At 42.2% G+C, this 24,138-nt stretch overlaps 2 protein-coding genes and 4 pseudogenes across 2 annotated transcripts in view; all 6 read right to left on the bottom strand.

Annotated features, from left to right (window-relative positions):
* LOC119889225 (protocadherin gamma-A11-like) overlaps positions 1–24,138 on the bottom strand; it is a 261,420-nt gene that overhangs the window by 112,935 nt on the left and 124,347 nt on the right.
* LOC119889267 (protocadherin gamma-A2-like) lies at positions 523–3,105 on the bottom strand. The gene has a single exon (XM_038700173.1). It carries the CDS (start codon positions 2,920–2,922, stop codon positions 523–525), a length of 2,400 nt encoding a protein of 799 aa, XP_038556101.1. The 5' UTR covers positions 2,923–3,105.
* LOC119889247 lies at positions 4,256–6,732 on the bottom strand (annotated as a pseudogene).
* LOC119889255 lies at positions 7,634–10,252 on the bottom strand (annotated as a pseudogene).
* On the bottom strand, positions 10,752–13,583 carry LOC119889317 (annotated as a pseudogene).
* LOC119889229 lies at positions 20,626–23,554 on the bottom strand (annotated as a pseudogene).

Below are 24,138 nucleotides of genomic sequence, written 5' to 3'. Positions count from 1 at the left end.
CCAGATGATGAAAGAGGTTCCACTGTGAGCCTTGAGTTATAATGCAACCCACTGGCCAACAGCGTCACTCTCCGTCCACCACTCTGAATTGCACAAACTAAATAAAACATACACTGAGTGTACATGCAGAGTAAATAATACGAACCACAAAAAAAAAAAAAAAATGCATATAAGAAGTGTGTCTGTAAATTGTTGGGTCTCTGTAAATTATATTGTAAAGAGTACGCTCTATATTATGAAAAGTGCCCTAGATAACATCTGTTATGATTTGGCGCTATATAAATGGAGTTGGAAAAGTTAAATTAAACCTATTCATAAGACATGTTCAGAGATTGTTTCAGTTACTCGTTATTAGGAAAAATAAATCTGGAAAAATGAATCTGGATTTATAACAATAGATGAAAGAACTTATATTCAGTGTGAAAATCAACTGTGCTGTAATTCACACCGTCCAGAAGAGGAGAAAAAAGAGAGGGCCTTGGCTGAAATAAATAAACAGCAAACGCATTGCAACTCATACCTCTAGAGGAGAGTCTGGTTCATCCAGATGCTCGTTTCACTCTGTATCCGCTGCATCGTCCCTGTAGAACTGGGGTCCATTATCAGCACGTTCTGACTACCAGCTCTGCCGAACTTACAGTCACTCTTTCTGGAGTCAGTCGTCCTGCACACCTCGTAGTTGTACACGTGCTGGAGAGTCCCTGTCCCCAAAGTGTCTGAGTAACGTGGTGGATAATACGGAATCACAGGGAGATTGGAGTGATACAGGACGCGAGACTGTCTCCATCTGTAGATTTTCACTGATATAATAACCACTAAACACGTGATGAAGAGGAAGGAAACTACAGCCAAAGCCAGCACTAAGTAAAAAGTCAGGTTGTCATTGTACTCCTTGTCGTGAGTAAAGTCAGTGAACTCCGACAGCACTTCAGGGAAGCTGTCCGCCACCGCCACGTTAACAATGACTGTAGCTGAACGAGAGGGCTGCCCGTTGTCCTCCACTATAACAGTCAGTCTTTGTTTCACAGCATCTTTATCAGTCACTTGGCGGATAGTTCTTATTTCTCCATTCTGTAAGCCCACTTCAAACAGCGCCCTGTCTGTGGCTTTCTGCAGTTTATAGGAGAGCCAGGCATTCTGTCCAGAGTCCACATCAACAGCCACCACTTTAGTGACCAGATAGCCCACATCTGCTGAACGAGGCACCATTTCAGCCACCAGAGAGCCACCAGTCTGGACTGGGTACAGAACCTGAGGTGGATTGTCGTTCTGGTCCTGGATCATTATTATCACAGTCACGTTGCTACTGAGTGGAGGGGAGCCTCCATCCTGCGCTTTGACGCGGAACTGGAAGTCTTTGATCTGCTCGTAGTCAAAAGAGCGCACTGCATGGATGACTCCACTATCAGCACTAACGGACACATATGAGGAGACTGGCACTCCGTTAACAGAGGAGTCCTCCAGTATGTAAGAAACACGCGCATTCTGGTTCCAGTCAGCGTCTCTGGCTTTCACTGTGAATATAGAGAGGCCTGGTGTGTTGTTTTCTACAATGTAGGCCTCATATGAGCTCCTCTCAAAGACAGGCGCGTTGTCATTCACATCAGAGATCTGTAAGGTGAGAGTGACGCTGCTGGAGAGGGAGGGCACTCCCTCATCAGAGCAGGTCACTGTTATATTATACTCAGAGACTGTCTCTCTGTCTAATTCACCTTCTGTCACTAATGTAAAGAAATTATTTGACGATGAAGTGATTGCAAAATTAATATTTTCATTTAAAACGCAGTGGACCTTGCCATTTTCATCTGAATCTGGATCCTGAACGTTCATCATTGTCAGAACCGTGCCTGGCTTAACATCCTCAGATATACTGGATGACGCTGACATAATATTGATAACTGGTGGATTATCGTTTGTGTCCAACACCTCAATTACAACTTTACATACGTCTGAGTTACCACCTTCATCTGATGCTTGAACATCTATCTCATAATGCCGAAATTTCTCATAATCAAGTGTTCCCACTAACGTGAACACCCCGCTGTCTTTATCTACATCGAATAAGCCTAATGCCCCCTTTGGAACATTAGAAATCGAATATTGTATATGCCCGTGTGGGCCTATATCTGCATCAGATGCGCTCACCGTAGTAAGAACAGCTCCTTTCAAGGAATGTTCTTTTACATTTGTCTTGTACTCTGTTTGAGTACAAACAGGTGCATTATCGTTCGCGTCCAATACATTTATGACAATCAATATGGTCCCAGAGAGCTGCGGGTCGCCACCATCAAAAGAAGTCAGTACTAAAGACAACAGCTCCTGTTTCTCTCGGTCAAGATGTTTCTTTAAAACCATCTCAACATTCCTACTGCTGCCAATTTTATAAGGGTTTAAAGTGAATGTGTCACTGGAACTCAGCGAATAACCCTGTAGACCATTAATACCTACATCGTCATCAGATGCCTTTTCTAAAACAAATTTCGATCCAATTTGAGCCGTTTCACTTATGTCAAATTGCATTTCACTGTTTTTAAAACCGGGTGCGTTATCGTTAATGTCGGTGATCTCGACAGTTATGCTGTAAAATTGCATAGGATTCTCCAATATTATTTGAAAATCAAGAGCGCAGGGCGTCGTCTGTCCGCAGAGCGCTTCTCTGTCTATCCGCTCTTTGATTACAAGGACTCCCCTTTCTTTATTTAGCTCGATGTATTCCGTACTTTCTCCGGTATATATGCGAGCTTTCCCTGATTTCAGCCGTTTTACATCTAAACCTAAATCCTGAGCTATGTTACCGACCAAAGATCCTTTCGCCATCTCCTCTGGAATGGAATAGCTGACCTGCCCAAAAACCGAGCTGAGAGAAACAACCGAGATAAACAACACGAGGCTTACTTGCCGTGTCATTGTCCTGTCCGACATTCTCCCGTTGATGAAAAGGTAGTATCAAATTCGTTATCCAGTAAAAAGGATTTTAGACACAGATGTCAGTAAAATAATCAAGAATCCACACTCCCAATAATGCTGATAATTCGCCTGGTAGCTCCGTGTTTAATCATCTCCCTCTTCCAAAAGGTGCCTTTAATTCCTTTTTCTTTTTCTCCGTAACATTTCGAGATGATGGGGGAGGTACAGCTGCAATGAGCCCTGAAATTTCAACAGACTGGTCAACAGCGTCCCTGTGAGTTGGATGCACTGAACTACACATTACACAGACATTCAAGATTTTAACGGGGTCGATCACAATCTGTGTTCAATATGTAAATAATGTTTACACGTTGATTACTAACACAATTACAAATAGCTTGCTGTGCAAATCAGTGAAATGTGACACACACACGAGCACGATTGTCCAGCTACTGTACTGAAAAGGGGAAAGTACACAACAGTGCAATGCCTCAATTAAGTATCCCGCATGTAGCGCTATCCAAGGTGCTGGCAGGCACTCACAAGAAAGACAGAGGGAACAAGAACACAGCAAGTTTAACCCTCAAAGTGTAAATACATGTAGGTGACTTTAATTCAGATTTGCTGTGGACGCAATAGTATAAGGACATAAAAGATAAAAAGAACAATTCTGAAGGAAGAACGCTGTATAACTAATGTGGCCAATCCATGCTATTTTGCAGATTAAATGGGACATGACTTGTTTCGCAATTTGATTATTTTAAAATATTGGTATTGGTTCAGTTTTATGGAATACTTGAGTACTGACATAATATACACTGTAAAACCAAGGCATTGAACCTAGAGTAGACAATTTATTTAAAAATCACTGTTATATATTGTTAAATTCCCTTTACATCCAGACAGCAATCAATAAATAATGCTCTGACAATAAAATGAAAAAAAAAATCATTGTGGCTGACTAATGATTGGCTAGCCTACCTGCTTGTCTGCCTACCTACCTGCACACACTCTGCCCATGCACTCATTGCGCTTGAAAATGCGATCTTGGGTAGTGGCTTTGAAGGGAGGACTGAAAGGATGGGGGGCGGAAACTTTCAAAATCTAGCTATCTCTTGTTAGTTTCTCCAACGTTACCTACCTTAGCTTTGATTACACGTCAGTTTCTTTCAAAAATATCGCTCTGGTTTACGTCCATAAAACAACAAATGCTCACATTAGCAGAATTTACATAATAAGTGACGTGAAGTCACGATTAACTACGGCTATTGAGAAAGTATCTGGCAAGGCCAATTATTTGGATTGACACAAAGTACTGTATCTAATAGTAAAACATAACACTGAATTGCAAATTCATATAACTTTATAAAAAGACAAAGCCAACCTCTAGAGGTGAGTCTGGTTCATCCAGGATGCTCTTTTCACTCTGTATCCGCTGCATCGTCCCTGTAGAACTGGGGTCCATTATCAGCACGTTCTGACTACCAGCTCTGCCGAACTTACAGTCACTCTTTCTGGAGTCAGTCGTCCTGCACACCTCGTAGTTGTACACGTGCTGGAGAGTCCCTGTCCCCAAAGTGTCTGAGTAACGTGGTGGATAATACGGAATCACAGGGAGATTGGAGTGATACAGGACGCGAGACTGTCTCCATCTGTAGATTTTCACTGATATAATAACCACTAAACACGTGATGAAGAGGAAGGAAACTACAGCCAAAGCCAGCACTAAGTAAAAAGTCAGGTTGTCATTGTACTCCTTGTCGTGTGTAAAGTCAGTGAACTCCGACAGCACTTCGGGGAAGCTGTCCGCCACCGCCACGTTAACAATGACTGTAGCTGAACGAGAGGGCTGCCCGTTGTCCTCCACTATAACAGTCAGTCTTTGTTTCACAGCATCTTTATCAGTCACTTGGCGGATAGTTCTTATTTCTCCATTCTGTAAGCCCACTTCAAACAGCGCCCTGTCTGTGGCTTTCTGCAGTTTATAGGAGAGCCAGGCATTCTGTCCAGAGTCCACATCAACAGCCACCACTTTAGTGACCAGATAGCCCACATCTGCTGAACGAGGCACCATTTCAGCCACCAGAGAGCCACCACTCTGGACTGGGTACAGAACCTGAGGGGGTTGTCGTTCTGGTCCTGGATCATTATTTTCACAGTCACGTTGCTACTGAGTGGAGGGGAGCCTCCATCCTGCGCTTTGACAGTGAACACAAGCTGCTTGATCTGTTCATAATCAAATGAGCGAACTGCATGTAAAATTCCAGTTTCAGAGTTTATGGACACATAAGAAGAAACTGGGCTGCCACTGATCTGCATGTCCTCCAGAAAGTATGAAATTCTTGCGTTTTGATTCCAGTCAGAATCTCGTGCGCTCACACTGAATATTGGCATCCCAGGGACATTATTTTCAATTATATCGGCAGAATAATTTGGTTTAGTAAAGAGCGGAGCATTATCGTTGACATCGGAAATTCTTAGGTTTAAAGTTGTTTTGATAGAAAGTGGGGGTGACCCTGAATCGGTTGCGGTTATGGTTATGTTGTATTCTGGTTTCGTTTCACGGTCAAAAGGTATATCTGAAAGCAAATTGTAATAATTAGTCAAAGAGGACCGGATTTTAAAGGGGAGACTGGAATCTATTGAGCATGTAATCTGACCGTTTCTTTCAGAGTCTGCATCTTTAACATTAAAAACAGCTATAGTCGTGCCCGGAGGAACATCCTCTGAGATTAGCCTGGAGAAGGACATTATATTTACTACCGGAGCATTATCATTTATGTCAGTGACCTCAATGACAACTTTGGTTGCGTCACTTAGGCCACCCTGGTCTTTAGCGATCACTCTTATTTCGTATTTTTTGTCTTTTTCGAAATCAATATTATCAGCAACTGTTATTTTGCCTGATGAACTGTCAATTTGAAAGAGTTCACCAGACTTCCCATTTACATTAGAAAAAGTATATGTAACCAGGCCATTAGACCCACTGTCGGCATCTGAAGCATTCACAGTAGCTATATAGGTGCCTATGGGTGCATTCTCTGTAACAGCAGCAGTGTACAGTGATTGATTAAATACAGGGCGATTATCATTGACATCAATAACAGTAATATGGATATTTACTGTACCAGAACGCGGTGGAGTTCCTCCGTCTACTGCTATCAGCTTTAAAGAGAGGTGTGGATTCAGCTCCCTGTCTAATGGCTTCTGTAAAATCATTACAGCGAGTTTGATTCCATCAGCGTTGGAGTGTTGCTTCAAAACGAAATTCTCATTTGGGGATAACACATAATTTTGCAAGGTGTGACTCCCTGCATCGGGGTCATATGCGCTTTCTAAGTCGAAATGCGATCCTATCGTTGCAGATTCACTGATTTCTAGATTAATTACAGTATTTTTGAACGTTGGCGCATGATCGTTCACGTCTAATATTTCTACTGTTACCCTGTGCAGTTCGATTGGATTTTCTAAAATAATTTCGAAGCTGAAGCTGCACGGTGTCACGTCTCCACAAAGCTCTTCTCGGTCGATTCTCTCATTCACAACTAGAATCCCTTTGTCTGCTTTTAGCTCAGTGTACTGGTTGTTTTCTCCGGTCACGATACGGGCCCGACCAGAACGGAGCCTTTTCAGATCCAAACCAAGATCTTGTGCAACGTTACCGATAAGAGAACCTTTCTTCATCTCTTCCGGTATTGAATAGCGGATTTGGCCGTTGATGGAGGAAATCATGAAGACAAAAATTAACAGTTGCCACGTAAGTGTCCAAGACAACAGCCATTTTTCGCATCGATGCTGGCGTATCCCCATGGCGTAAAGAATAAAATCCCAAATGGAACGGCAAATTATACCACACTGCTACACACCTAGACGAAAGGTGCATTCCAGTTTAATAGTGCTGCATTTCTGTCGAGCAAAACCGCTCTGTTAAATGCTGTTTCAAAGCGACTGTCTTTACATCGAAAGCCTCCCTGTATGGAGAGTGTTCCTCCCTCTCCTCTTTCTCTCCTCTGTGACAGCCCTGACACCACTAGACTCTGTTTTAATGACCAACAGCGTCCCTTAGAGTCGAAACGGAGGAAAGAACTCGGTCAACTGCAATTAGGTAAAACAATTATATATATGAAATCTACTGTGGGAACTGACATGAAGAAAAATAACTTATTGCCACAAAAAAATAATAGATGAAGATAACAACCCAGAATGTAACTTGAAATCACTCACTCCACACATAATCAAATCACAGACAGAAAGTCAGCGATTTAGAGCAGCGTCAGCAAATCAGTCTCAATGTTTGGAACTGTCTATCACACCAGTGCTGAATATGAGAATAGAGATTATTTATTGAGGGGTAAATTCTACCTATAATTCGAATTGTAGAAGTTAGAGAGGAATAGCAACTACAAAGGAAATAAAATGTACATTATAGTTAAAAAAAACTACAGAATCATTAAAAAGGGCATTTCTGATTGTCAGTACTTAGCATTTTTCTAATGCAGCAAAAAACAAGAAAAACACAAAATGCAACTATGTAAAATCAATGTTCGTATAAAATAATAGTTGTTTGAGAATGCAGATAATGTTATCTTTTTCAAGTTCTGAATTTAAATCCAGAGGCAGGTAATGCAAAGGGGGTGCTGATCGTGGTGCTGAAAATAAGGGTAAAGTGCGCAACAGTTCACTATCATAGTAAATAACAAAGAAAGAGAAAAAAAACGGCACAGAGATGCAGCTACATTGTTTAACTAACCTCTAAAGGAGAGTCTGGTTCATCCAGGATGCTCTTTTCACTCTGTATCCGCTGCATCGTCCCTGTAGAACTGGGGTCCATTATCAGCACGTTCTGACTACCAGCTCTGCCGAACTTACAGTCACTCTTTCTGGAGTCAGTCGTCCTGCACACCTCGTAGTTGTACACGTGCTGGAGAGTCCCTGTCCCCAAAGTGTCTGAGTAACGTGGTGGATAATACGGAATCACAGGGAGATTGGAGTGATACAGGACGCGAGACTGTCTCCATCTGTAGATTTTCACTGATATAATAACCACTAAACACGTGATGAAGAGGAAGGAAACTACAGCCAAAGCCAGCACTAAGTAAAAAGTCAGGTTGTCATTGTACTCCTTGTCGTGTGTAAAGTCAGTGAACTCCGACAGCACTTCAGGGAAGCTGTCCGCCACCGCCACGTTAACAATGACTGTAGCTGAACGAGAGGGCTGCCCGTTGTCCTCCACTATAACAGTCAGTCTTTGTTTCACAGCATCTTTATCAGTCACTTGGCGGATAGTTCTTATTTCTCCATTCTGTAAGCCCACTTCAAACAGCGCCCTGTCTGTGGCTTTCTGCAGTTTATAGGAGAGCCAGGCATTCTGTCCAGAGTCCACATCAACAGCCACCACTTTAGTGACCAGATAGCCCACATCTGCTGAACGAGGCACCATTTCAGCCACCAGAGAGCCACCACTCTGGACTGGGTACAGAACCTGAGGGGGGTTGTCGTTCTGGTCTTGAATATTTAATTTAACTGTGGTATTGCTGCTTAAAGGCGGGGAACCCCCATCCTGTCCTTTCACAAAAATATTTAGAGTTTTAATTTGCTCATAATCAAATGATCGAACTGCCTGTATTACTCCACTTTCTGCGTTAACAGATATGTAAGTGGATATGGGGTTACCATTTAACTGAGTATCAATAAGCAGGTAAGACACGCGTGCGTTCTGCCCGGAGTCAGAGTCGCGTGCTTTCACTGAAAACACAGATAATCCTGGGGAGTTATTCTCCATGATGTTAGCTTCATAACAACTCTGTTCAAATACTGGGGCATTATCATTGACGTCGGATACTCGAAGTGTTAATGTCTTGTTAGTCGAGAGTTGTGGGCTACCTTCATCCACAGCCGTAAAAGTGATATTGTAATCAGGATTACGCTCCCTGTCAAGGGCACCGTTTGTCACCAGAGTATAATAATTCTTTAGAGATGAGTGGATTGCGAACGGGATATTGTCGTTTATCGAGCAATCAACTTTGCCATTTTTGCCTGAATCTAGATCCTTAACGTTAATGATCGCCACAGTAGTCCCGCTGGGGGAATCCTCAGGGATGGCACTCGAAAACGAGGTCAGTGCTATTACAGGGTTATTGTCATTCACATCCCTCACTTCAATTATTACTTTTGTTGATGTGCTTTGTCCACCTTGATCTTTCGCCTGGACACCTATCTCATATATTTTATTCTCTTCATAATCAATCATACCGTTTACAGTTAAATCTCCACTGTTTTCATCCAGATGAAACAGTTCAGCAACATTACTAGCCATGCGATTAAAGTGGTATGTAACATGCCCATTCATCCCCTCATCTGCATCTGTTGCGCTCACGATCACCACTAAGGTTCCTTTTGGAACATTTTCTTAACAGAAGCCTTAAAATTGATTGCGTGAAAACCGGAGCATTGTCATTTGTGTCTCGCACAGTTATATGTATTTTTAGTGTCCCTGATCTCTGTGGTTCACCACCGTCCACAGCAGTTAGCATGAGAAGCAGCTTTTCATCCTTCTCGCGGTCTAAAGCATTAGAAAGATACAACTGTGCATATTTATGACCATTTGGGCTGGACAGGACCTTAATATTAAAATGTGTTGTTGGCTGTAACGTATATCCGTGCAAAGCGTTGATGCCAACATCAAGGTCGGTGGCACTCTCTTGTAAGATTTCTGTTCCTGGAAGAGCAGACTCCACTATTTCTAAATGCACTTCCTTCTCATGAAACACGGGCGCGTTATCATTAACATCCAACACTTCCACTACAACGCTGTGTAGTTGCATTGGATTCGTCAAAATCATTTCGAAATTCATGCTACAGGGCGATGTCTGCCCGCAGAGCTGCTCTCTATCTATTCTTTCTCCCACGACTAGAATCCCTTTGTCTACATCCAGCCTGATATACTCGCTGCTGTCACCGCTGACTATTCGGGCACCGCCTGATATCAGTCTTTTAACGTTGATACCTAAATCTTCAGCCACATTTCCGACAAAGGAACCCTTTCTCATCTCCTCTGGGACAGAGTAGCGGATCTGACAGACCGTCGCGTCAATGAGAAAAGCAAGGATGAAGGCCCGTACTTGCCATTTAATCGTGAGTTGACTGCCGATAAAAGACATATTCCCGAAGCAATCCACCCAAAATCATATAAAAGTATGTCGCAAAATGCTGACCTTTTACCCCGTATCGTCCTTCAGTCAATGTATTTATAATCCACAGTGCAACAGCGAATACATTAGCCAAAAAATCACAAGTGAAAAGGCGGACCGAGTGTCCTGTTCTCCGCGGTACACTAAGAGAAGTAATGGAGGTGTAGCTGAATATCAAAAGCTCCATATGTGCTCTGAAGACCAACAGCGGCCCTTAGAGTTCGATATGAAAATAACAAGTGATGTCACTAAAGAAATGGTGGTGGTGTTGAGGTGATCTTTAAATAGCACTAGAGAATTTGCAGATGCCACTACCGCTGTATATATCTAGACATTGCGTTTAATTCAATGTGTGCATGTATACGTTGTACTAAAATTGATAATAGGATAAACAGGATGAAGCATCAGGGGACTAAGAGACAGGAAGAGATGTGGGAGAGCAAACATACCTGGAAGCATGAAGTACATTTATATTTTCTAATTGCAAAAGTAACAAAACACCCTGCAGTACAGACAAGATTCCAGGTTGGTGGCATGTAACAGCATCAGTGTACACATTTCAGAAAGAGTCAAGTGAAGTTTATGGTGTTCATTTTCCTTGCTGACTCTCTTAATTTAGTTAACTTACTGAAGTCTGAGAGGAACTGTTCGTCACTAGTGGTACTGAAGACGAGCAGGCGTGTTACAAGCCAACACCAAGTAATATCAGTAATCTAAAAAACACCATAATTAATGTATTATAAATTTGTAAAGAATGATGGATAAATAAACCCACCTCTAGAGGAGAGTCTGGTTCATCCAGGATGCTCTTTTCACTCTGTATCCGCTGCATCGTCCCTGTAGAACTGGGGTCCATTATCAGCACGTTCTGACTACCAGCTCTGCCGAACTTACAGTCACTCTTTCTGGAGTCAGTCGTCCTGCACACCTCGTAGTTGTACACGTGCTGGAGAGTCCCTGTCCCCAAAGTGTCTGAGTAACGTGGTGGATAATACGGAATCACAGGGAGATTGGAGTGATACAGGACGCGAGACTGTCTCCATCTGTAGATTTTCACTGATATAATAACCACTAAACACGTGATGAAGAGGAAGGAAACTACAGCCAAAGCCAGCACTAAGTAAAAAGTCAGGTTGTCATTGTACTCCTTGTCGTGTGTAAAGTCAGTGAACTCCGACAGCACTTCAGGGAAGCTGTCCGCCACCGCCACGTTAACAATGACTGTAGCTGAACGAGAGGGCTGCCCGTTGTCCTCCACTATAACAGTCAGTCTTTGTTTCACAGCATCTTTATCAGTCACTTGGCGGATAGTTCTTATTTCTCCATTCTGTAAGCCCACTTCAAACAGCGCCCTGTCTGTGGCTTTCTGCAGTTTATAGGAGAGCCAGGCATTCTGTCCAGAGTCCACATCAACAGCCACCACTTTAGTGACCAGATAGCCCACATCTGCTGAACGAGGCACCATTTCAGCCACCAGAGAGCCACCAGTCTGGACTGGGTACAGAACCTGAGGGGGGTTGTCGTTCTGGTCCTGGATCATTATTCTAACTGTAGCCACTGAGCTCAGAGGAGGGGATCCAGCATCACGAGCAGTCACGTTGAATTCAAACCACTTGATCTGCTCATAATCAAATGACCTCACTGCATGAATGACGCCATTTTCTGAATTCACTGACACTAACGAAGACACAGATACCCCGTTAATCTCTTTCTCCTCCACAAAGTAAGAAACCCGAGCGTTCTGGCCCCAGTCTGCATCACTAGCGCTTAGAGTAAACACCGAAAATCCAGGAGAGTTGTTCTCTGGTACAGTCTTAATATATTCTGATTGATCAAATCTGGGTGGGCTGTCATTCACATCAGACACTTTTACGTTGATGTTTTTACTGCTAGACAGAGGCGGGGAGCCTTGATCAGATACTGATATGGTGATATTGTACTCAGGAATACTTTCTCTGTCCAAGAAGTCTTCGGTTACTATGGTATAATATCCTGTTAATGAAGACTCAATTTTAAAAGGTACATCAGAGTTAATGGAGCACTTGACAACACCGTTACCATCAGAGTCTTCGTCATCGACGTTAAGAACAGCTATAGTTGTACCTGGAGGAGAATCCTCCGCTATCGAGTTAGAAAATGACATAAGCTGTATTGTAGGCAAGTTGTCATTTTCGTCCATTATTTGAATAATAACCTTGCACGTATCTGAATAACCCCCGTGGTCACTAGCCTGAACATTTAATTGATAAGTCTTAGATTTTTCAAAATCCAGTTTACCTGCAACTTTAATCTCTCCAGTTTTAACATTCACTTCAAACAGCTGCTTTGCATCTTTGGAGATATGAGGGACAGAATACGTTACCTCTCCATAAACTCCTTTATCTGGGTCATTTGCACTAACAGTGGTTACCACAGTTCCTTCAGGAGAATTCTCCTTCACATCTGCTTTATAAACAGGTTGGCTACAAACTGGCGCATTATCGTTAGCATCCAGCACAGTGATATGAATACGCACTGTCCCTGATCTATGCGGCTCACCTCCATCTGAAGCAATCAGCACGAGTGTGTGAGTCTCCACTTTTTCTCGGTCTAACGGGTTTTGTAAAACCATTTCGATAAATGTTCCTCCATTAGGCTGGCTCTGTACCTCCAATTTGAAATTGTCTGACGGTTTAAGATGTATTTTTGAATATCATTAACACCAACATCAGGGTCGTCAGCACTCACCAAAGTGAAACGAGTCCCTAGTGCGACACTTTCAACAATTTTCAAATTGATTTCATCCTTTGGGAACGACGGACTGTTATCGTTTATGTCTGTTACCTCCACTGTCACCCGATAAAGCTGGATTGGATTCTCTAAAATGACCTCGAAACTAAAGCTACAGGGCGTCGTCTTTCCACACAGTTCTTCTCGGTCGATTCGCTCTTTAATAACAAGAGTGCCTTTGTCTCGGTTTAAATCAACGTACTGTCGGCTGCCCTTTGTAATAATACGAGCTTTGCCTGATATGAGCCTCGCCACATCCAAACCTAAATCTCTAGCAATGTTTCCTACAAAAGAGCCTTCTGCCTGCTCCTCCGGTACGGAATACCGAGCCTGTCCAGTCACTGAGCTCAGCTTGAAAAGACAAAGAATGACAAACAGTGCTTGCCATCGGCCTCTGCGAGCAGTTATCCACATAGAAGCCATCATGAATCCAGAGGAAGAGACGCAGTAATCCTTTCAATTTAAAACTGATGTATTTAAATCCATAAATTTAAAACGCAATGATATTTTAATGCAGCGAAATTCCACGGAAAACGCTGCACTTTAAACGTGGCGGCCAGACCGTCTTCTTTCCAAGCAGTGAAACACTGAAATGAATTAAAGGGGTGGACCGCTGCACAGATTATTTAGACAGTAAGTCAGTGATGTATCAACAGCGGCGCTCAGAGCCCAACAATGGTAATGTATGTGGTGTGCACATTATTATGAACTGTTTAAGTCTTGTGTTTAAAGTTTATAGATATTTTTTATTATATAAAACAAATAGATTAAAGCACTATAGGAGCAGTACGAATGAAAATGATTAAATACTGCAGGCCGTGTTCCACAAAAGCATGCAGTTTAGGGTGATACTGAAATAACGAGGATTAAAAAAATAATAATAATTTCACTAAGATCTCAACTGATGCTATATGGTGAAACATTGATTATGGTCAAGAGAATAGATCACAAAACAAGAAAACATGAAGGTTAGACACACAAACAATACTTCATTCCAAATACTGAAAAGAAGATATGGCTTAAGAAAACAATAGGTGGAAGAAATTGTCTTTTGTTGGGATTTAATTTCCCCCTGTAAGGTGTGTAAAGAAATTGTTTTCATATCGTAAAGCACATTTAGAGATTAATGACTGATATTATTCAATATCTGTAAGCGACAAAACCTGCATGAAAACAAAATTTTGGTGGATTTCAGTCTCATGGATCAAGCTGAAGTCTTACTGTTTTGGATAATCTTAATATGTATGGATGCATCTGCCAAAAATAAACACCCAGAACGTGGATATTGTGTTTATAATAAATTATCTTGATGGGCCGTTAATATGTAAGGCATTCAGTGAGGGCATTCATAATTTGGTTTCCCGTAAAACATACAAAAACATGTATTTCAAAATGAAGCGTTGACCGTTCCAGCACCATGGACAGTGACAAAAAGGCGGTACTGCCAGCAGTGCACCTCAGTCTAAACACTTGAGGAGAAAAGATACCAGAAGAAGGAGAAAATGGAAACCAGAAGATTAAATTTATCACTCACCAAAGTTGACATTTGAGAACAGTTTCCTGAGAATTGCTTGTCCACCTGTGGTGTATCAGCCCCAGCTCCATCCACACTCACTAAACTTTGACTCATCGGCTGCATATATTTCATATCACTCTTTCTGGAGTCAGTCGTCCTGCACACCTCGTAGTTGTACACGTGCTGGAGAGTCCCTGTCCCCAAAGTGTCTGAGTAACGTGGTGGATAATACGGAATCACAGGGAGATTGGAGTGATACAGGACGCGAGACTGTCTCCATCTGTAGATTTTCACTGATATAATAACCACTAAACACGTGATGAAGAGGAAGGAAACTACAGCCAAAGCCAGCACTAAGTAAAAAGTCAGGTTGTCATTGTACTCCTTGTCATGAGTAAAGTCAGTGAACTCCGACAGCACTTCAGGGAAGCTGTCCGCCACCGCCACGTTAACAATGACTGTAGCTGAACGAGAGGGCTGCCCGTTGTCCTCCACTATAACAGTCAGTCTTTGTTTCACAGCATCTTTATCAGTCACTTGGCGGATAGTTCTTATTTCTCCATTCTGTAAGCCCACTTCAAACAGCGCCCTGTCTGTGGCTTTCTGCAGTTTATAGGAGAGCCAGGCATTCTGTCCAGAGTCCACATCAACAGCCACCACTTTAGTGACCAGATAGCCCACATCTGCTGAACGAGGCACCATTTCAGCCACCAGAGAGCCACCAGTCTGGACTGGGTACAGAACCTGAGGGGGGTTGTCGTTCTGGTCCTGGATCATTATTCTAACTGTAGCCACTGAGCTCAGAGGAGGGGATCCAGCATCACGAGCAGTCACGTTGAATTCAAACCACTTGATCTGCTCATAATCAAATGACCTCACTGCATGAATGACGCCATTTTCTGAATTCACTGACACTAACGAAGACACAGATACCCCGTTAATCTCTTTCTCCTCCACAAAGTAAGAAACCCGAGCGTTCTGGCCCCAGTCTGCATCACTAGCGCTTAGAGTAAACACCGAAAATCCAGGAGAGTTGTTCTCTGGTACAGTCTTAATATATTCTGATTGATCAAATCTGGGTGGGCTGTCATTCACATCAGACACTTTTACGTTGATGTTTTTACTGCTAGACAGAGGCGGGGAGCCTTGATCAGATACTGATATGGTGATATTGTACTCAGGAATACTTTCTCTGTCCAAGAAGTCTTCGGTTACTATGGAATAATATCCTGTTAATGAAGACTCAATTTTAAAAGGTACATCAGAGTTAATGGAGCACTTGACAACACCGTTACCATCAGAGTCTTCGTCATCGACGTTAAGAACAGCTATAGTTGTACCTGGAGGAGAATCCTCCGCTATCGAGTTAGAAAATGACATAAGCTGTATTGTAGGCAAGTTGTCATTTTCATCTGTTATTTGAATAATAACCTTGCATGTATCTGAAAACCCCCCGTGGTCGCTAGCCTTGACATTTAATTGATAAGTCTTAGATTTTTCAAAATCCAGTTTACCTGCAACTTTAATCTCTCCAGTTTTAACATTCACTTCAAACAGCTGCTTCGATTCTCTGACAACATGTGCTAGGGAATAAGTCACCTCTCCATTAACTCCTTTATCTGGGTCATTTGCACTAACAGTGGTTACCACAGTTCCTTCAGGAGAATTCTCCTTCACATCTGCTTTATAAACAGGTGGCTACAAACTGGCGCATTATCGTTAGCATCCAGCACAGTGATATGAATACGCACTGTCCCTGATCTATGCGGCTCACCTCCATCTGAAGCAATCAGCACGAGTGTGTGAGTCTCCACTTTTTCTCGGTCTAACGGGTTTTGTAAAACCATTTCGATAAATGTTCCTCCATTAGGCTGGCTCTGTACCTCCAATTTGAAATATTCTGAGGGTTTAAGAGTGTATTTCTGAATATCATTAACACCAACATCAGGGTCGTCAGCACTCTCTAGTGAGAAACGACTCCCTGGAGCGACACTTTCAACAATTTTCAAATTGATTTCATCCTTTGGGAACGACGGACTGTTATCGTTTATGTCTGTTACCTCCACTGTTACCCGATAAAGCTGGATTGGATTCTCTAAAATGACCTCGAAACTAAAGCTACAGGGCGTCGTCTTTCCACACAGTTCTTCTCGGTCGATTCGCTCTTTAATAACAAGAGTGCCTTTGTCTCGGTTTAAATCAACGTACTGTCGGCTGCCCTTTGTAATAATACGAGCTTTGCCTGATATGAGCCTCGCCACATCCAAACCTAAATCTCTAGCAATGTTTCCTACAAAAGAGCCTTCTGCCTGCTCCTCCGGTACGGAATACCGAGCCTGTCCAGTCACTGAGCTCAGCTTGAAAAGACAAAGAATGACAAACAGTGCTTGCCATCGGCCTCTGCGAGCAGTTATCCACATAGAAGCCATCATGAATCCAGAGGAAGAGACGCAGTAATCCTTTCAATTTAAAACTGATGTATTTAAATCCATAAATTTAAAACGCAATGATATTTTAATGCAGCGAAATTCCACGGAAAACGCTGCACTTTAAACGTGGCGGCCAGACCGTCTTCTTTCCAAGCAGTGAAACACTGAAATGAATTAAAGGGGTGGACCGCTGCACAGATTATTTAGACAGTAAGTCAGTGATGTATCAACAGCGGCGCTCAGAGCCCAACAATGGTAATGTATGTGGTGTGCACATTGTTTTGAACCGTTCAAATGTTGCATGTTAATCTTGTCAAGCTTATGGTGATGTTTTTATTACTTAAAACATCTGAATAAAGCTCTACATATTGAAGCAGTATAGATGAAGTTCATACTTGTACACTAAGAAGGGCCTTTTCCACAAAAGCATCTAGTTTAAGGTAATGCTGAAATCACATTGCTTTCAAATTTTACTCGTCAAATAATTACAATAATTTTTCCCCTGTGAAATGTGTAGAGAGTTGTTTTCGTATTGAAACACAATTTCGGATTGCTCACAGTGGGAATACTCAATATAAATGAGTGACAAAAACATGCATCAAAATAAAGTATAAAATGGTTGATGCCCCTCCCATGGATTAAGTTCTACGACCTGTAACTGGATAATCTTAAAATGGATGAATGAAACTGCCAAAACAATAGATTGTGATTAGTGTGATAATGTTTAATTATCTCATTGTGCGGTAGTATGTAAAGCATTTTATAGGAATATAAATAGCTCTGTTTGCACTACAAGACGTAAAGAAAGATATTTCAAAATGATGTGACCGTTCAAGCACCATGGACAGTGACACTGAATTCCTAATGACAGCCGTGCGCGAACACTTTCATCAAAACACTTCAGGAGAAAACAGAAAAAGAATTTTAAATATATCACTCACCAGTGTTGACATTTGAGAACAGTTTCCTGAGAGTTCCTTATCCACCTGTGGTGTATCAGCCCCAGCTCCATCCACACACACTAAACTTTGACTCATCGGCTGCATATATTTAATATCACTCTTTCTGGAGTCAGTCGTCCTGCACCTCGTAGTTGTACACGTGCTGGAGAGTCCCTGTCCCCAAAGTGTCTGAGTAACGTGGTGGATAATACGGAATCACAGGGAGATTGGAGTGATACAGGACGCGAGACTGTCTCCATCTGTAGATTTTCACTGATATAATAACCACTAAACACGTGATGAAGAGGAAGGAAACTACAGCCAAAGCCAGCACTAAGTAAAAAGTCAGGTTGTCATTGTACTCCTTGTCGTGAGTAAAGTCAGTGAACTCCGACAGCACTTCAGGGAAGCTGTCCGCCACCGCCACGTTAACAATGACTGTAGCTGAACGAGAGGGCTGCCCGTTGTCCTCCACTATAACAGTCAGTCTTTGTTTCACAGCATCTTTATCAGTCACTTGGCGGATAGTTCTTATTTCTCCATTCTGTAAGCCCACTTCAAACAGCGCCCTGTCTGTGGCTTTCTGCAGTTTATAGGAGAGCCAGGCATTCTGTCCAGAGTCCACATCAACAGCCACCACTTTAGTGACCAGATAGCCCACATCTGCTGAACGAGGCACCATTTCAGCCACCAGAGAGCCACCGGTCTGGACTGGGTACAGAACCTGAGGTGGATTGTCGTTCTGGTCCTGGATCATTATTTTCACAGTCACGTTGCTACTGAGTGGAGGGGAGCCTCCATCCTGCGCTTTGACGACGAAAACCAGCTGTTTGATTTGCTCATAGTCAAATGACCGCACTGCATGGATCACTCCGCTTTCGGCATTAACTGACACACAGTGAGAAACTGGAGACCCGTCAAGATCTGAATCCACAAGAATATAAGACATACGGGCGTTCTGGTTTTCATCGGGATCTTTAGCTCCAACCGTGACAAGAGAAACGCCTGGAGAGTTGTTCTCTGTGATAAACGCATTGTAAACACCTTCTGAAAACACTGGAGCATTATCATTCACATCAGAGACTTTAAATGAAACGTTTTTTTTGTTGAGAGAGGAGGCATTCCTTCATCTGTCGCAGCTACAGTGATGTTATACTCTGAAACACTTTCACGATCTAATACAGTATCTGTTACTAAAGTATAGTAATTTCTTAAATTGGATTTAATCTTGAACGGTGCATTTTCCTCGATTCTACATGATACCTGTCCGTTTTCACCCGAATCAAGATCTTTTATATTTATAATGCCGATAGTTGTACCAGGCGGGGAGTCCTCTGAAATAGGACTAGTGAATGACATAATGCTTATGATAGGAGCATTGTCATTTACATCACTTACTTCAATTATCACTTTGCTTGAATCTGTCAAACCTCCTTGATCCTTTGCATCGATTCTAAGCTCATATTTTTTATCTTTTTCAAAATCTATTGGACCTGAAACAAATAATTCACCAGAGACTTGATCTATGGACAACAAATCAGCTATATTGCTCTTCACGTTTGAAATCGAATATGTGATGTAACCATTCGACCCACTGTCCGCGTCTGTAGCATTAACAGTGACGATATTAGTGCCCTTTGCTGCATTCTCAATCACAGTGGCTTTATAAACTGACTGGTTGAAAACGGGAGCATTGTCATTTACATCTAAAACCTTTATATCTATGTTTACGGTGCCAGATCTCTGTGGAGTCCCGCCATCTACTGCTAAAAGCTTTAAAGAGAGATGCGGGACCTCCTCTCTGTCTAATTGTTTCTGAAGCACCATCTCTGCATACTTACTTCCGTCTGGATTAACATGCTGCTTTAAAACAAAATTATCGTTTGAGGTTAAAACATAATTCTGCAGGCCATTCACGTCAACATCAGGATCCTCCGCACTGTCCAGCACAAATCGCGCCCCAAGGTTAGCCGACTCGCTTATGTCTAACATGATATCTGATTTCTTGAATACTGGAGGATGATCATTCACATCTAACACTTCAATTGTTATGTGATGTAGCTCCATAGGATTTTCTAAAATCATTTCAAAGCTGAAACTGCATGGTGTTACGTCTCTACAAAGCTGCTCTCGGTCTATTCTCTCATTCACAACTAGAATCCCTTTGTCTGTATTCAGGTCGGCGTAGTGGATGTTTTCTCCGGTCACGATACGGGCACGGCCAGAGCGGAGTCTTTTCAAATCCAAACCAAGATCCTGTGCTACATTACCGATAAGAGAGCCCTTCTTCATCTCCTCTGGTATCGAGTAGCGGATCTGACCTGCGACGATGTTAAAGAAGTAAAACAAGAAAAGAGCCATTACCCGTTGCGGTCCGAAATACAAACGCCAATTGCCAAGTGATTGCTGAAACGTCATGCCAGAGACGGACATTTTCAGAGAAAAAAGAACCGAAATCCTCCAAGCTGAATTATTAACATCAAATCTTCCAGGTGTGCTCTGTTTATATATTAGAAAAGAGAAACACGGCGGCAGGACGAAACGAGACGCCCTTCTTTTCCGAGCTGTAAACGTTTCCTGATGTTTCCTCTAAGCCTACTTCAGTGCGGTCTTACAAAGAACGCCAATGAACTGCAACAGAGAGATCATGGGCAGACAATATATTCTTGTTCAACAGCGTCACTTAGAGTTCAAAACGTGAACACCACACGATTTAGAAGTAAATATTGAAGAAAGTATGCAAAGAAAAGAAAAAAGATAAATATCGTGATGCGTGATACCATGACTAATGGCTTTAAGAAATACAATGATAATTGCATTACATTTTCAAGTATGGCAGTTTATATGTGCAAATGCTGTAAAGAAGAAGAAGAAGAAGAAGAAGAAGAAGTAGCATTCCCATTATTATTAGTATTGGAAATTGTGGTAGTATTTAAAAAGAATCTCGAATAGGAATTTATGAGATAGCTGGAAAGCTTCCAAGCCAGTAGCACTTTAAGATAAATAAAGATAAATGGGAGCTGTCCACGCGGTGGTGCTGAAAAGAACTGCGTGCACTTGGTTTCGGTTAAATTACAACCAACTACTTATTGAAACTGAATTCCAGCTTACACAAATAGCATAAGCAGAAGTGAAGACCTTGCCTATTGCACCTCACCTCTAGAGGAGAGTCTGGCTCATCCAGGATGCTCGTTTCACTCTGTATCCGCTGCATCGTCCCTGTAGAACTGGGGTCCATTATCAGCACGTTCTGACTACCAGCTCTGCCGAACTTACAGTCACTCTTTCTGGAGTCAGTCGTCCTGCACACCTCGTAGTTGTACACGTGCTGGAGAGTCCCTGTCCCCAAAGTGTCTGAGTAACGTGGTGGATAATAGGGATCACAGGGAGATTGGAGTGATACAGGACGCGAGACTGTCTCCATCTGTAGATTTTCACTGATATAATAACCACTAAACACGTGATGAAGAGGAAGGAAACTACAGCCAAAGCCAGCACTAAGTAAAAAGTCAGGTTGTCATTGTACTCCTTGTCGTGTGTAAAGTCAGTGAACTCCGACAGCACTTCAGGGAAGCTGTCCGCCACCGCCACGTTAACAATGACTGTAGCTGAACGAGAGGGCTGCCCGTTGTCCTCCACTATAACAGTCAGTCTTTGTTTCACAGCATCTTTATCAGTCACTTGGCGGATAGTTCTTATTTCTCCATTCTGTAAGCCCACTTCAAACAGCGCCCTGTCTGTGGCTTTCTGCAGTTTATAGGAGAGCCAGGCATTCTGTCCAGAGTCCACATCAACAGCCACCACTTTAGTGACCAGATAGCCCACATCTGCTGAACGAGGCACCATTTCAGCCACCAGAGAGCCACCAGTCTGGACTGGGTACAGAACCTGAGGGGGATTGTCGTTCTGGTCCTGGATCATTATTTTCACAGTCACATTGCTACTGAGTGGAGGGGAGCCTCCATCCTGCGCTTTGACGACAAAACCAGCTGTTTGATTTGCTCATAATCAAATGACCGCACTGCATGGATCACTCCGCTTTCTGAGTTTACAGAAACATATTCAGAAACTGGAGATCCACCGATATTAGTATTTTCCAGAATATAAGATATACGGGCATTTTGGTTTTCATCGGGATCTTTAGCCCTGACCGTGAGAACAGAAATACCTGGAGCGTTGTTCTCTGTGATAAACGCATTGCAAACACCTTCTGAAAACACTGGAGCATTATCATTCACATCAGATACCTTTAAATGAAATGTTCTTTTTGTTGAGAGAGGAGGAATTCCTGTATCTGTCACAACTACAGTGATGTTATACTCTGAAACACTTTCTCGATCTAATACAGTATCTGTTACCAAAGTATAGTAATTTCTTAAGTGAGATTTTATTTGAAAAGGCGCATTTTGTTCGATTCTACAATGTACTTGTCCGTTATCACCTGAATCGAGGTCTTTTACATTTATAATGCCAATAGTTGTGCCAGGAGGGGAGTCCTCTGAAACAGGACTTGTGAATGACATAACACTTATCATAGGAGAGTTGTCATTTATATCAATCACTTCAATTATCACTTTGCTTGAATCTGTCAAACCTCCTTGATCTTTTGCCTCTATTCTGAGTTCGTACTTTCTATCTTTTTCATAATCAATTAAACTTCTTATAAAAATAACACCACTTGTTTCATCTACTGTAAACAAATCACCGAGACCACTGTTAAGATCTGAAAAATAATATGTTACAATACTGTTTGTCCCGGAATCTGCGTCACTAGCGTTAACTGTGGTCACATATGTATCTCTGGGAGCGTTTTCCATTACTGTGGCTTTGTACACAGATTGATTAAATACAGGCGCATTATCATTGATATCAAGAACAGTGATATCTATATTTACTGTACCAGATCTTTGTGGAGTTCCACCGTCTACAGCTATTAGCTTTAGAGACAGATTAGGATTCGTCTCTCTGTCTAGAGGCTTCTGTAACACCATCTCTGCATATTTCTTTCCATCTGCATTAGAGTTTTGTTTCAGAACAAAATTGTCATTCTCGGTCAGAAAATATTCTTGGAGTCCGTTGATTCCCACATCGGGGTCTTCTGCACTCGTCAATGGAAAACGAGCCCCAGTATTAGCTGATTCGCTGATTTCAAAATGGATTTTATCTTTTTTAAAAGAGGGCGAATGATCATTTATGTCTATTATTTCAACAGTGATTTGATGAAGCTCCATAGGGTTCTCTAAAATCACTTCAAAGCTGAAACTGCATGGTGTTACGTCTCCGCAAAGCTGCTCCCGGTCCATTCTCTCTTTCACGACTAGAATCCCTTTGTCTGTCTTCAGCTCGGTGTACTGGATGCTCTCTCCGGTCACGATACGGGCCCGACCAGAATGGAGCCTTTTTAGATCCAAACCAAGATCCTGTGCTACATTACCGATTAGGGAGCCTTTCTTCATCTCCTCTGGGACTGAATATCGGATATGTCCGCTGACCAATTGGTTGAAATAAAAAAGGAAGAACAGAAGATGCCAAATCTGTCCGCAACAAATGCGCCATTTTACGCACCGAGTGGAGGCTCGTATTCCACACGTCATGGCAAAAGGAAATCACGGAGATATGCTCTGCAACGATCCAAGTACGACACTTATTCTGAAAAACTAAACTGAATGTACGTCTAAAGAAAAATGATGCTGACGTTTCAATGTACTGTATACATCAGAATGGAGATATCAATGAATGCGAGTCTGTTTTCCTCGAATGTCAGCCAATATAATGCACACCATCCCCCTTTCTCTCATAGGTGGTGAGGGAGGGGACTGTGAGGTAATGTTTTAGAGATAATGTTGGATTGACCAACAGCGTCCCTTAGAGTACAAAATCAGTAAAAGCATGCAACATAGATTTCTGGAAATAGACTGATTACATGTGGTTGGTGGATACTTAAAATATTATCTAAAAACATTTCAACACAGTATTCCGAAAAAAAAAACCAAAACCAAAAACATTGAAATCTAATTAATACAACACAGAGACTTAGTATCATAATCATCTTATGTAATTAGCACTAAAGAAATATATGGATAAAAACATCATTGCGATAGACGCAAAGCAAGACAAGAAAAACGAAAATACCACTGGACTTCCACCACGGTTCAGGGAAGCATCGGGGAAGAAAACGGAAGGAGTTTGGTAAAGACAGTTGATGTTAAATTAGAGCAGTGAAAGGAGCGTATTTGATTGTTACTATAATTATTGAAGTCACATGCGAACCACCCCTCCCTCCAACAATCGCGAGTGAATGCACCTAAGAGATCTAGACACCCCCTAAACTGTATTTATAATGTTGCAAGTGACTAGCAAGTTATCAGTTCACGTCAACAAAAATC

This window comes from Micropterus salmoides, unplaced genomic scaffold, assembly GCF_014851395.1.
Source record: "Micropterus salmoides isolate LMB-PRFRI ecotype aquatic unplaced genomic scaffold, ASM1485139v1 Ms_hic_scaffold_5, whole genome shotgun sequence".
In the NCBI taxonomy this organism is placed as follows: domain Eukaryota; kingdom Metazoa; phylum Chordata; class Actinopteri; order Centrarchiformes; family Centrarchidae; genus Micropterus; species Micropterus salmoides.
This window is presented reverse-complemented; position numbering and strand designations above follow the sequence as displayed.

Excerpts from the sequence above, each read along its gene's own strand:
- LOC119889267 (XM_038700173.1), bottom strand. The coding sequence starts at position 2,922 with ATGTCGGACAGGACAATGACACGGCAAGTAAGCCTCGTGTTGTTTATC.